The 14,497-nt window shown below is 44.0% G+C and overlaps 1 protein-coding gene across 4 annotated transcripts in view; it reads right to left on the minus strand.

Annotated features, from left to right (window-relative positions):
• Positions 1-14,497, minus strand: part of unc5a (unc-5 netrin receptor A) — a 156,338-nt gene that overhangs the window by 12,908 nt on the left and 128,933 nt on the right. For 2 of the 4 annotated variants that reach the window (XM_004541035.3, XM_004541033.3), the window contains 5 exons: positions 12,745-12,933; positions 11,632-11,934; positions 7,532-7,619; positions 6,906-7,074; positions 4,506-4,739 (listed from right to left, as the gene is read on the minus strand). In XM_004541035.3, coding sequence (XP_004541092.1) covers positions 4,506-4,739; positions 6,906-7,074; positions 7,532-7,619; positions 11,632-11,934; positions 12,745-12,933 — 983 coding nt within the window. Of the gene's footprint in view, positions 1-4,505; positions 4,740-6,905; positions 7,075-7,531; positions 7,620-11,631; positions 11,935-12,702; positions 12,934-14,497 lie in introns of all 4 variants that reach the window. The other 2 variants (XM_004541034.3, XM_004541032.3) reach the window with 1 other exon arrangement.

Consider the following 14,497-nt stretch of genomic DNA (forward strand, 5'->3'; position numbering starts at 1 on the left):
ATTAAAGTGGTGTATAAACACAGAGTGTGAAAAGAGATAAGAGAAGAAGAGATGCTTAGTGCATCATGTGAATTGCCTAGCAGCATAGGCCTATTATAACAGGCAATTACTACAAAACAATGCAAACTGTTAAGCTCAATATCAGTCTGAATTGATAGCGGTTATGGGAAAAAGTAAGCATCATGCCAGGAGTTAAACTGAGCCAGCCAAGTTACCCTACCATAAGATACTGAAGTTATTTTAAATCTCTTCACTCCATCTTGTATTTCAGTGCAATATTACACAACGTGTTTAGTTTATCACAAATTTATTTTAGCTACTAAGTATTTTTAATAGGGAAAGTGTACAAGTACACCAAAATCATCTCTGATGAGAACCTTGCACTAGATTATAATCATATACACTGCCCTGCTCGAAGAAACAAGTCCCACTAATATTTCCCTGGATCATGTTTAGACTTGATGAGTTATTTACAACATTTATTTCTGTCTAGAGATGCATTACTCTTGTGCCAAGATCTTGTATTAATGCTGCGAGAGTCAGACTGTTGCGTAAAGTCTTCTCTAGCCCACGCCAAAGATTCTCAATGGGGTTAAGGTCTGGACTCTGTGGTGGCCAATCCATGTGTGAAAATGATGTCTCATGCTCCCTGAACAGCCCTCTCAAGATTTCTGTCCGATAAATCCTGTCACTGTCATCTTGCTAAACCTTGAGTGCAATGGAAGGCTGTTGCCTATTTGCTTAAATCCAGGTGGTGACCTTTTTTGTGTAGATATAGGGTAGGTCCCAGTTTTTCATGTGGAAGATGGTCAGTTTAACCGCAGGTGGCATACTCGCTCTACTTTTAAGATTAGGCTTAAATTAAAACTTTCCTATTTGATAAAGCATACAGTTAGGGCAGTATCAAGTGGCCATGAATCCTCCATTACTTACCCTGTAGTAGGTCTAGGTTTATTGCAGAGGGAAGAGATTTTCTTCTTCATTTACATTTTTCATTCTATGCATAGATACACCACTTTGCATTTAATCATTGGTTATTGTTAATCAACTAATAAGCAGTCTCACAGTCAGTCCCACCCCATCTTATCACATCACGGGATTTCAGAAACTAATGGGTGATTATCAAGGCACCTGGGTCCATTTTTTATACTGTCTATTGGCATGCTAACATACACAACCTAAGCAGCATGTTGTCGGCAGGACTGTCCCAATTAACAGCTGCTCCAGCCTTTGTGGTCTTTGAAGGAATTGGGACACACGTATACTTATCGCTTGTTAGCAATGTTAGCTAAAACCCGATAAGCATGTCAGTGGGAGCATATAAAGAGCTCTTTCAAAAGTCGAACACAGAACAAAATTGTACTATTTCTGCTACAACAATAATTAAACAAGAAACCTTTACTATATGCTCTATGAGCCTGCGTTTCACAATGTTTCACCATTAGCATGCTAACAACGGTCACTGGCAATGCTAATGCTATCACTTGCTAATTAGTATTAAAATCAAAGCCACTGAGAATATTAAGTTTAAATTATTGGACAAATTATTTGAATTGTGACAACATTACGGTGCTATCGTACAATCTACCTGAGCATCATGCCTAGCTGTATAAAATGTCATTTAAATCTGTCAAGTAGTCAGAGTGAATTGAAATGGTGGCTCAATCTGACAAGTACTGCCAAAGCAAGCAAATGAATCCAATCCAGATATTTATTAGAAACACTACTGCATCAGTATTTATTATGGTTTCTTTTACAATGTACTGGTTAATACGGGGAAAAAAAAAATCTGTGCTTCAACCTCAGTAAAAAAAAAAAAAAAAATCTGACAGGGAGTGGGTGGTTTGTAAATCATTTTTTAAATGTTTTTTTTAACTGTACAAAAAAACACTGGCCTCACAAACACAGACATGTGGGTGTAAAGGAAGCACATTTACTTATCAATAAACACAGATTTTTCATTAATGTTCCGCTATTCAAATTTGGATTATGCTCAGTAGAAAAACATACAGACTTTCAAAAGCTGTCAGATTGTGAAGAATATCACAGCTAAACATATATATATATAGAAAAGCAGCTGCACCATATTCCAGTCCTGGAAGACACCCTTACAGTTAATTAGATAAAGGTGTTAGGTGTATCTCTCCTCCGAGTTGGGGGCTTGCTTCGCTGCAGTTGTGGAATGGCAGAACCTCAGTGATGCTCTCCCACAGGTTTAGCTGGAACAAGCGAGCGCACAGCGAGGGCGCTACCAAACGCTGATTATGTCGCCTCTGCTGCTGTGCCAGCCTTGGCTGGGCCGATCAAGAGTGGGACACACATTAAATATTAACTTAATTGGTCCCAGCAGAGCCGTGCTAACATACGGCAAGCATCAGACGAAAATGTCACTGTTTCCCCAGAGCCCCCGCACACTTAGGATCAAAGACAATAACATTGGTTCTAATCTGCTGTAATTGGGAGATAAGAGATTCAATGGTACAGCATGCATAAGTGTAGCTGAATGCATTTGTGTTTGTGCGTGTGCGTGTCTGTCATTCTCCCTGATGGAGGCTTGTCAGCTCAGAGTGACAGCCAGCAATGGGACTAGTCAGAAAAGCTCAGCATCCCTTCTGGTTTCTACACTTTCCTCTCGCCACTGAACATCCATTTTATCTCTCGTCATTGAGCAGCCTGTTTAATGCATGGAAAGTTAACATCTGCGGTGGATTAGCAGGTTGCAAGTGTGGTCATAAAAGTCACATGTGCTGAAGGTGTACAGTACATACACTCTTCACTGCACCACCTCCCGCTGGTCCACCACTCTCATGCACTACAATTAACTCTAATGGTAGCCATAGTGAAAGTCTAATCATAAATGGTGCATTTTAAAGATAGTGATTAGTGATTAGTCTGAACCTCTCCAGGGAAGTTTAATCTCCACTCAAAGTAGTTAATGTACTTGCTAAATGAACTGCTCCCTCCATAATAGCACCAAGAGCAGTGTGGAGTCGAGATTACTAAGCAGCGTGGGCAACGTTCTAAATCACTCACTAAAAACTACAAAACCCTGGAGACGCCGTGGCTTACCACAGCACCAGGTTGTGTGAGAGACGGGGAGCTAATGCACTCAAGGGCGTCGAGGGAGCTGCAGAGTATGGCAGCACAAGTGCTGGAGTCAACAAGCTCAGATGTCCTTTTCTTGGCTAAGAGAGCCGGAGAATAGCAGAACAAGAGCTAGCCAGAGGGAGAGGGAGAGAGAGAGAGAGAGTTTTTGTGCACCAGCAGCCTTCCTGCATCCAACGCAGACACACAAGGTCATTTCAACAGTCGCACACTACTGGGTCATCGGATGAGCTGAATAAAGAGAGCACGCTACTGTTAGAGCTACTCTAATGTCAAGTAAACATATGGGCTGAAATGCATCTGAGGAAAAACACTCTTTAGCTCCCGTGTCACAGTCTTTTATACACAGTTCATGAGATTTTTCGCCAGGACTTTTCCTGAGTGTGCCGGCTATCATGTGATAGCAGCAGGGGCAAAACTGAAGCACAAACGGATAGACGTAAGGCATGAGAGTCTGTACACAGTTTCCATCTCATCTTCAACTCCCTGACTGTGAGAGCGCTAATTTCAGTGCAAGCTCCCATTGACTTTCGTTTGCCGATGTCCCGCAGACGTCCGTAGATTGCGCTTGTGGAGGGGAGGTTAGCCATTAAAGCCAGCGAAAGTGGACTCTAGCGGGAAGTGGCACTTGTGGCTGTGGGTGGTGTCAGAAGAAGATGAAGAGCTCAGAGGGAGGGGGGGGAAAAAAAGAGGTGTGGAGAGAAAGAGCAAGAGAGAGAAAAGAGCGAGCGCACAGGGGTTGCTGGGAAAAGATTGGGACAGGCTCTCCTTTTAATTTACTAATTAACCATGCAAATGAAATCTTAACAGGCTACTCAGAGGCAGTCCTCAGGGGAGGGAGGAAGGCATTAGTGCTTGATTATACTCTGTCCATGTGGAGGGGGGGAAAAAAGCGAAGTTGAAATATGCTGTTGAACAAAGTGATGGGAAACTTCTCGGCCTGTGGCAGCCAAGCAGAACCACAGCTTGGCTGAAGGGAGTGAGATGTCTCCGTTGACATGGATGGAAAAAGAAAAGAAAAAAAAACAAAACAAGAACAACAACCCAAAACACATACAATATATATTATGTGTTTAAGCTGGATGTGTGGATTGTTTCAACTGACTTAGGGTCAGTGTGTGTGTGTGGTGGCGGGGGGGGCAACCATCATCTGAACAAATGGCACAATCCCGAACTGTACATGGTGTAATCAGGCCTGCGATATCATTCAATTTATCATGGCTGTGCCTACCTCCTACACGTCTGTGCCAGTTTCTGCTAACCTTTCAATGTGACAGACGAAGCTGTTAGACATAATAGTCCACCTATCGCTCAGCTGATTCGAAACCGGCCAATCTCAGGCCTCACAAACTGCCCGTCACACACAATAACAGGCAGCGCCACAATTTTCACAAGTTTACCTTGAAGACGTCCTGCGTGTCGTCCATGCAGTATACCCTGATGTTGTATTCCAGCGTGGAGCAGTAAGCGTCCGAGAAGAGCACCAACCTCAGGCGCTTGGCGGCGCCCATGTGCAGGGACTCGCCCACCAGGGCGAATGTACCCAGCTGCTCCGAGAAGAGCCGGCACGTCTCGGCCTCGAGCTGGCAGTAATAAGGGTCTGACACCAGCTCCTCTCCCATCAACAGGACGTCCTGGAAGAGGCAGGGGTGGGGGAGGAAGAAAAAACAAAGTGTGGATAGAAGGTCAGGCACCCAATTTATGTAGGAGGCAAGGGCGATGTGTTTGCCTGGATATCTGGTGTGTATGTGTGTTTGCAAAAGGCTTTTAGGAAAGCAGACTGGCGCAGTAGAAGGGCATCAAACTCTATTGTTCGTGCTGTGTGACAGAGTAACATCAAAGGTAAAAGGTCTTTAGGTAATGTTTAGATCAGGGGGAAAAAGGTCTTCTTTGATCTCGCTTCAGATTCCTTTTTCGCCGCACTACGACTTACTACATCCTGACATAAAGACACACACCTCCTCATACAAAGACATACATCCTATAGAACACCATCAGTTTCCTTAATAATGCATGAACGAGGTATTCAGTTAACATGAAAGGAGACTCGAACAGATTCCTGGCAAGAACAGACGCTTCTGCAGAAAGGAAAGACTGGAGGTGCACTGAATATTGGATTATCGGGATTGCTGGAATCTCCTACAACGATTGTTTCAGATTTGTTAAGAAAGGTGAAAACAACTTGCCAATTTATCTGCAAAACAACAGTCTTGCCTGATGGTGAAAAGTGCTGAAAAACACTAACAGGCAGTACAAGAATTAATTGGTGCTTTAATTTGCCACGGAGAACAAAAAAAATGACAGGTTTAAAACAAAAACAGAAAAAAAACCCCTCAGAAACAACACCTTGCATTTTTCATCGTCGTTACAGAGCTGAAATCCTGCATCGCAAATCCATCCTTAACAAGGATGAGGTACCTATGAAAATATCCCATTCCATCACAGTACGGGATATTTTTCATGAGATAATTCCACTGCTCTCTGAGATAATTTGATGGAGACAAATTGGACCCAAGGTGACAACATTTTCTCTAAAATCCCTTCATGCCAGTTGACTGACTCTACCCATTAGCCAATCAAGCTGAAGAGAGCATTCTGCCTGCCAAATGCCCAGCGAGCCCCTGTAGGATCGATTCAACCAGACACCATCTACATCAATAGAATTAGTATTGACACAATTCATTTGCTATGCAACCACAATGGAGTCTCACTTTTTCATCATCTTAATATTTCTACAGAGTGGAACAGAGACCGAGGTGGCTCAATTACGCCACTAAGCGCTCGCTCTACGAGAAATTCATTCCTCTTTCTCCCTCTGCAAGCCTGTTATCCATTTTCACTCTCTCGCCTTGCGTCGTCCTCGCCTGCATGGCGTTCCTCTAGATCTGCATTACCTGCCTGTCTACTTTTCCTCTCTCTCTCGATCTTATTTCTTTTCCCCCCCTTCCACTTTCCGTCACACTCCGCAGTTATTTCCACCCTCTCGCCTTCTATTCTCTTGTCCACCTGGCACTTTTATCCCCTTTGGTGTCCACGCAAGCCAGGCCGCTGGGCTATATTTGGTCCGGCCGATGATTAAAAGGGCTGGTCTAACCTCTGCCCCAGACAGGCCAATCCATCCCACAGACACCCCACCGCTGCCACACGGGGGGGGGGGGAGGGAGGCTGAATAATTTATGCACAATATCGGACATGAAAGAAGACCTAGTAACACTCTGAAGCCCACCAGCACCCTTTCCAATCTCTCTGGATTGTCGAGATGGTTACACTACCTCAAACTGTGCTTGTTTGTGTGCGTGTACCTGTGTGTGTGTGTGTGTGTGTAGGCAGGTTCTTCCCAACTGCATCCTATTGGAGTCTGGCACTTCTGGTTACTTTCAAATTTCATGGATAGAAAAATGGGGAGGGAACTCTGTAATTGGAAGCCGCGGTCAGAAATGGTCAAGGAGCACTCAGAGGAGTACTTTGAGGATCAGTAATTTGCTTAGAGAATGTCTGTTTTGAGAAACATGTTGCTTAGCAACTCATCAGCTAGAGAGCCAGCGCTTCCAGGCTTTTGTTCAAGCCCCGATGAGAAAACACCTGATGGTCAATAATTTAAACCTGATGGAGTAGATGAGTGCCGGGTCAGAACTATCTCCGCTATATACCACTGAGTGCCTTTCAAGTCACTGCTGAGCAAGTTTGTACTTTGTTGGGGAGAAAAGCTCTGAATAAGTTTAGAAGACTTTACAAATTCACTGGATGGCAACTTTGTCTTTCTCCAAAGGATTTGTGCTGGAATGATAGTGCCGTCTTACCTCCCAAGCGCCCTCATAATTCTGCTTCTTAAGGCGCACGGCCCAGTTATCCAGGCATGCATCAAAGCAGTGGTCCATGCTGAGGATAACTGGCCGGCTCAGGACCACCCCCGGAGGGCCACAACTCACAATGGGGCTGAGAAGGGTCTGGCAGCCAGCCACGGGTAACCTACACCGGGGAGAGGAGCAAGAGAGAGCGATGGATGCTTTTCCTCATTGAGATATAAGTGAGAATTTATCGGTCTATTGTAAGCAGGATATGATACTGTCACCTCTGCAAATTATCTAGCAGCTGTAACAGAGAATCATAAAAGCCTGCTGGACTCGCTGACTTGTCGCACCAAGCTGTGATGACTGAGTAATAACATGACACTACCGCGGCATGCTGCAGTGGCTGTGCCACGAGAGACTGAAGTGCAGCAAGCCAGATAAACAGTGTTTTCCCAAGCAATTCATTTAACTTAAATAGTGCACATCCCGGTAAAAGGCTACGTTATTTATTTACATCCTTTCTCCACAGTACTGGCACAGACTGCTAAGCCGTTCCTAATGGAACAGTAGAGCATCAAAACAAACAGCCTAGTGGCAGGGAAGACTGCCAGTTAGACAGCGTTAAAGAGACCCACCTTAAATCTTCCTTCCTCTGAACAGTGAGATAAATCTCATAGATCTTTCCTCTGGGGATGGCCTCGGGAGGAATGAGCAGACTGATTCCTAATGCAAATAACAACAAAGGGAGAGAAGAGAAGAGGGGGGTGAGCAGGAGGGAGGGAGGGGGACAGGCTCATTTGTTCAGAGTGAACAACGCTTTTGTCATCCCACAAAGGAAGCCAGCCTACTCGACAAAACTGTAAGGCTGCAAAAACAAAAAACAAATCTATTCTGAAGGTCAGAGGCAGCCTCCTTCAGGTACAGTAGATGCAAATCTCTGCACCGGCAGCCGAGGCGGCACACGTCCCCACGGTCAACAATTAGCTGAGACAAAAGCGCACGCTGCATCGCAGTTTAAATGTCCTCCGTCTGCCACCAAGTAGATAATTGAGACCATGGAACAGACTACTCCAGGAAAATTGCACTTCCCCAGGAGAGTGTAGGAATGCACACTGGAGAATAGGCAGAGCTATTGAAATAGCTTGAGTGTTGTGGCATTTGAGCTGTGTTTCCGGTGCCAAAATCATCCACTTAGAATCCCATTTTAAATGTTGTACAAATAGAGACTATGTGACACAATCTCAACAGTCTCTGCATGGTAAAACTGGGCCTCTATTCACCATAAAACATCTGTTTGAATAAGGCGAAGGTGCCTAAATGCTCACAGCCTTGTCTGAATCTATAAATCATGTCTTCCATGTGCCCACTCTGAAACTGTGCTAAATGACAGTATATCTGCTTTGAGTTGAAGCATAAAAGTGGTGAGATTTTTTCCCCCCCCCCTCTGTGTCCCACTGAGAAGATGGGTGCCAATGCGTGGTATAGTCAACATCGCTTTGAGTTAATCCATGCATAAAACATCTTCAAGAGAGTGGAAGAGAGGCACAGAGAGAGAGAGAGTGGTGGCAAGGAAACAGGAAGGAAAAAAAGGCCCCTTTCTTCCACAAGACGTACCAGCATCGGCTAATCTGGACAGCTTACAATGAGCCAAATGAAAACACTGTCTTCCAGTATAATTATATAAGCTCTAATCGGCTAATGTGAAGAGGGGAAGCAAAATAGGGACTTAATGATGACGCGGTGGACTTTTTATATCTTTTATAAGGCTGATCTTTGCCGTCTTTTTCCCCCTTCTGTCTGTTCTCTTAGCATAAAACTGACACTTGTGGACATTGGCTACAACCCCCAACCAGCTCTGTCATTAGCCAAGGAAATAATTGGAATAATTTGTTATAGATTTTATTCCACATCTCTTTCGGGGCACGGCGTCTTCGGCACACACTCATTATATCTCATCTTGTCACTGCACTGAATGTTCTTTTTAGTTATTCATGCATTGCTGTGTAGATGTGGCTTGTTGACAAATATAAGCAGAATCGCTGTTTTTTTTGTGTGATTTAATGTTGGATTAGTGACTTTTTCGGTGTCCCGTCTTATTTCCCTCATAACTGATGGAAACTAATTTGTATCCCATACAGAAATACAGCCTGTGCACTTCATGGCTGTCCTGGCATGAACCTATTAGGAAACATGAGTTTTAAGGCTGAATAGTCTGCAGTGGGTTTCAACAAGACAGTAATGTTTATGGGACTGAGCCGTTATTGTTCAATTCTCCTTGCAAATGTCCAGTCACAGACACTAAAGCAGGTGTAATAAAACATATAAAGCCAACTCGCTCCCGCAGCATTTCCAAACACAGAGCAGATGTTAAATTGTTTAGATCATGTTTCTTTGTGAGCTTAAAGTATAGCTGTAAACAGAGGAACATCCTACAGAGGATTAAAGATGCCATTGCATGACACAAACTTACAATACAGGGCCCGAATAAAACAACTGTTTTTACAGTCCAAAGTTGTTGTTTTTTTATTCCACTTTTATGAATCACGTTTATAAGTTTGGGAGCAGTAAAGTGGAAATTGCTTTCAAGTTTGAGGTTTCACTTCTTATTACGAAGAAGCCAAGAGCTGTAAACAGAGAAACATACGGAGTGGTGGGTTAGCTGTTCTCTGTGCAGTGTTTGTGACTGTCATTCTGCATCAGCCGCTATATGGACCTCCAGGGCAAAATCAACTTCTCGAGACTGACAGATAGTCTGCTGCACCTTATGTCTGCAGCACAGTTGCCTGTTGTCACAAAGAGCTAACAAAGAAATAATGTATGGAGTGCTATTAGTTCAGCCAGCAACTGCATCTTTGGTAATAAATAATAATAGACGATAGCGTGAGCCTTCATCCATCCAAATGATGTTACCAAAGAGACGTAATAACACAGACTATAGAGAGGCAGCAACCACATCACAACGGGTTTCTGATCAGACCTTCTGATCATTTCCAACACCTGACATTTGATTTTAGGATAAATTCAAAACGTTAATTACTGTTTAAACTGAGCTATTGAAAAATAATAGTAGGTTTGTGAAGGTCCCGTCTCCCGTCATCCCCAACTGGTCACAGCAGATGGCTGCCATTATCTGAGCCTTCTTCTGTTGGACATTTCTTCCTGTTAAAAGGAAATCTTTCCTTCCCACTGTTGCTAAGTGCTTGCTCATAGGGTGATATTTTAATACTGGTGTTTTCTCTGTATTACTGTAGTGTCGTCACCTTACAGTATAAATTGCCTTGAGATGACTGCTGTTGTGACTTGGTGCTATATAAATAACACTGAACTGAGGTGAAGATCAATTTCTAGAGCAACCTTTAAATAAAATGCAAGCTGCATGTCTGTAGAACTTGCAGCTTGCATGCATTTTAAATTCTTCAATGTTACTTTTTGCACTCACTTTTTTTTTCTTGTCATAACTTTCATTTATTTTGATGTAATTCCCCATTTTTTTTTGCACTTTTACACTTAAGGAATAAGAAAGTATCAAAGTTCTCAGGGTCCACCATTTGTGTCCTTTTAGCTCCTATTTTAGCCAAGTTCTCACAAGCACATAAGGGGAACCTTTGAGTGACTCAAATGTACATTTATTGGTCTATGCCTTGTATGCCCCTCATGTGGTGAGTGGCACAGCAATTTGGAAATGTATACATAATATTTATATATCTATATATATATAGATATATAAATAAACCAGCATAGAAATTATAGTAGAACTTTGATGTTAGCTTTAAAAATGATAGAAACAGGGAAATTGGTCCAGGCTTTAAGCCTTTATATGCAGCAGAGGAAATATAATGGAATTTTGACTCAGCAAAGCAAAATATAAAAAAATCTTCCCTAGCATTTCCTCTCAGCTACCTAGGGCATCCAAACAAACAGTGCAGCAATGTAGAGAGAAAATGCAGAGAGGCTGGAATAGGATTACAAGAAAGCAAAAGGCCACAACAACCAAAGCGGATCCAAATAGGCCTATTTCACAGCAGCTTTTTTCCATAAAATGTTGGCGAAACACACATGCTAATGCCATTAACAGAGGTTCTGTTTTATTCAGGCACAAAGCCTTTATTAATGTGATTAGTAACACCTGTGTTTCCCTGCCATTTTATGTCAAATTGGCTGCAGTGTGGCTATGGTTTACTGAAAACCATTAGCCACAGGCCTGCACGCGCTGGTAATGTGGGCACGAAGGATTTGTTAGTCAGGATAATACATCATGTTCGGTGGTTGGAAAGCAAACAGAAAAAGATCCCCTGAGGGTACGAGGTTCTCAGGGGGACCACCCTAGTTAGCAGCAGAGCCTCAGGTGGGTAGAAAACTGTTTGGTAACCCCACACTACTTGCCCCGGGTAGTAAATACTTCCTCCTGATGTTAACCTTATTATTTCTTCTGAAAACACACATTAAGGCCCAGTAATGTACTGCACTGGTGTTATTTGGTCTCAGAAAAGGGAGCATTATGATGCAATATGACATCAACCAAAGCCTCCAATAAATAGCCAATAAATATGACTTTCTGTTTACAACAATAACAGACATGTAGCAACAGTGAGCTTTTTGTTTACAGGTGATTACAATATGTGAACAAAAGCTTAAGTGGAAGTTTTTTTTGTTTTTGTTTTCTAAGCCAAAACAATTGATCTGAACAGTGTGAGAGTTGGAATGAAACCTAAATAGACCTTAATGAAGAACCTACCTGTGTTGGGGATAGTCAGCCTGCCGCCTAGGAAGTTGAAGGTCCCATAGGAGGTGTTGGCCACATCGCGGGGCAGCGTTTTAAAGTAGCTCTGGGTGGAGAGCCTGCTTACAAACTCGGCAGCAGCGTCAGAGTTGAGCTTGCCGTTGTGCAAGGTGTGTGAGCCGTTGGGAAGCGGGTCCAGCAGAGGCCCGTTGGTCATCGAAAACTTCCCGGTGGCATCGTGGCGAGAGCGCAGGGTGCCTTGATAACTGGTGGTGGTGGTGGTTAGATCAGGCTGGATGGTGAGTAAATGGGAGTTCTCTGTTTAGATGATAAAAAAAAAAAAAAGCAAAAACAGCAAAAGACAAAAGCAAACGTGTGAATCTCAAAGAGTGGTGGGAGGAAGGCTGGGGAGGGGAGGGGAGGGAAGGGGTCCCTACATCACAGAGACAGACCTCGCACTCTCTAAAGCTGTTGCGAGCTGCACAGAAAACCGAAACAAACACAGAAAAGAAGACACATGGCGCAGAAAACAAGAGCACTCGCACGCGCGCGCACACTCTCGACAATACACAAACACAAATTCCAGTCAAAGCCAGTCAATTCCCATCTTCTCTCTCTCTCCATTTCTCTATCACTGTCTGTCTCTTTAGCAACCACACAATCAATTCCAAACAGAACTCAGATGCAGCTTAGCATCCAGAATATATAAAGGCTTTTTTCCCCCCTCTCACACTGAATCACAGACACAGCAACCCAGTCCCCCATCTCCATCCAACTCAGACAGTTGTATTTCTATTACTCGCTGTTAAACCTCTGAGGCTCCACACAGGCAGTAAACAGAGTGGGTACATTTCCTGACAATAAGGTGCTGGCGAAACATAATGTGTCAGGCAGGCAAATAAACAGCTCGTGCACCACACACACGCAACATAATAAATCTCGCTTAGACCACAATCCACTGAAAACAAATTCGCGCCACCTCCACAACCACAAACAAACAGCACCGGTGGTACATGTAGATGAGTGCGGCACAGTCACTGTGGCGAAGACGGACAGACGAAAGCGGAACAAAGAACAGTGTCCTACTGCTGTGGGGGGGAGGCCTGCGTGACCGCGGCGCCCACACACCTGGCTTGCTGGGCTTGATGCCCATGGGCTGGAAGCCAGTGGTGAGGATGGAGGAGTCGGCCACGTCGGCATCCAGGCCTTCCTTCTTGCGCCTGTAGACCAGGACGACCACAATAAGCAGCAGGGTCAGACACAGGGCCACGGCCACCATGCCCACGTAGAGCGCCACATCCTCAGCTCCGCTCACGGCTGCAAAGGGGAGGACAAAAAGAGGAAAGAAAGAAGAGGAGGAAAAATTACTAATCAAGACTGGAGGATGCCCTCTGGTGTTCAGTGTTAATGTCATTTTGAGCTGCTGCAACATGTTCTGTGCAAAGGTCTCACTCGAGGACCTGTTTAATGGCATGAAGCATTCCTTCGCTGCCACCTAATGTTGCTTGACGCCTTCATAAAAAGTTAAGGGAGCCAACATTATCAAATACTGCAGGCCAGAATTTCTAAAACTCTGAGGTCTCGATGTCAAGCTGTGGGGAAAAAAAGCTAAACAGGAAAAAGCAGTTTCTGAAGTAGATTTTCACCGTTTCACTGTCACATTTTTTCATTTCTGCACCGGATAAATATATCTTAGGCCAGCATGTTCTTTTACCTCTCTTTCTCTAAGCACACAACACCCCAAGAGAAACAGAGAGGGGAAAAAATGAAGCATTTGCTTATGAAATTCTAACTCCTTGTATTGACTGCCTGTCTCACAAATGCACAGGAGTGTCTTTCTCCCAAAAGTACAGTATGAAGCTGACAGCCAAGCTGAGACAAACATCAATGTGTCTGCTTGTTTCTGTCTATGCACTTGTGTGTGTGTGTGTGTGTGTGTTTGTGTGCAAGTATGTGTTTTGCAGCAGAATGGGATTTGCCACGGCTGTCTCCCGGGGCTGGGGGAATTTGGTGGTGGAGGTGGAGGATGCTCCTGGAGCCTTTGTGGAGGGCCATTGTGCTGGTGAGCCACGGGGGCGTAGCGCTGTCAACTGAACACAGTCAAGGAGGGGACGCGCTGAACAGCGCAGCTTTGAGGGATGGAGAACAACAGCAAAGGTTAAAGCACTGCAGGCTGGCATGTGGTGAGTTGACAACAAAAGGAGGAGAACAGGAGCAGGGAGCGCGAGGGGAGCAAGTGTACAAGAAAGACAACGCAGAATTAAAGAAGACTAAAGCGAAGACAGCGTGTGCCTGCGACTGACAGCATGTGGGATTTGCATTTCAGCAATGAGCAGCAGTAACACGTCCAAAAGGTTTGTGTCAAAATCAACCTGATTACCATTAGGTTTGTCATCTTTTGATAAATATCTCCAGGCTGTCACCACTGTGTAATCCTACTGCATGACAGGAGCCGCGCTCAACCTCAGAAACGCAGATTTGACAAGTTTTAATTGGTGTTTGTAAATCTGTGACACGAGAACGCCACAATTGAATTAGCGGAGCGCTAAAAGTTGACGAGAGAGAGAAAGGGAGAAAAAAATAAGCTCCCTTTCTGTCTGCAGCTCTCATTTCTATTCATCTCTTTACATCAATTTGTCCTTGCCTCTCCTTTTGCCTTGAAAAATCCATCTTTGGACAAAGCTGCCTGACATACCCAAGTGTTTAAGAGAAATGCCGGAATCTATTTCATGGGTGATTATCTCAGTACAATCTGATACTTTAAGTAGCGGATTATATGCAGCCAACCTCTATGGCAGCTCTTCGTAATGCCAGAGATCTCTTGACATGTAATCGATCGCGAATGACTGGCTGAAGATAAACACGAGACTGTGTGTTTTGT

Source organism: Maylandia zebra, linkage group LG2, assembly GCF_041146795.1.
Source record: "Maylandia zebra isolate NMK-2024a linkage group LG2, Mzebra_GT3a, whole genome shotgun sequence".
NCBI classification, from domain to species: Eukaryota; Metazoa; Chordata; class Actinopteri; order Cichliformes; family Cichlidae; genus Maylandia; species Maylandia zebra.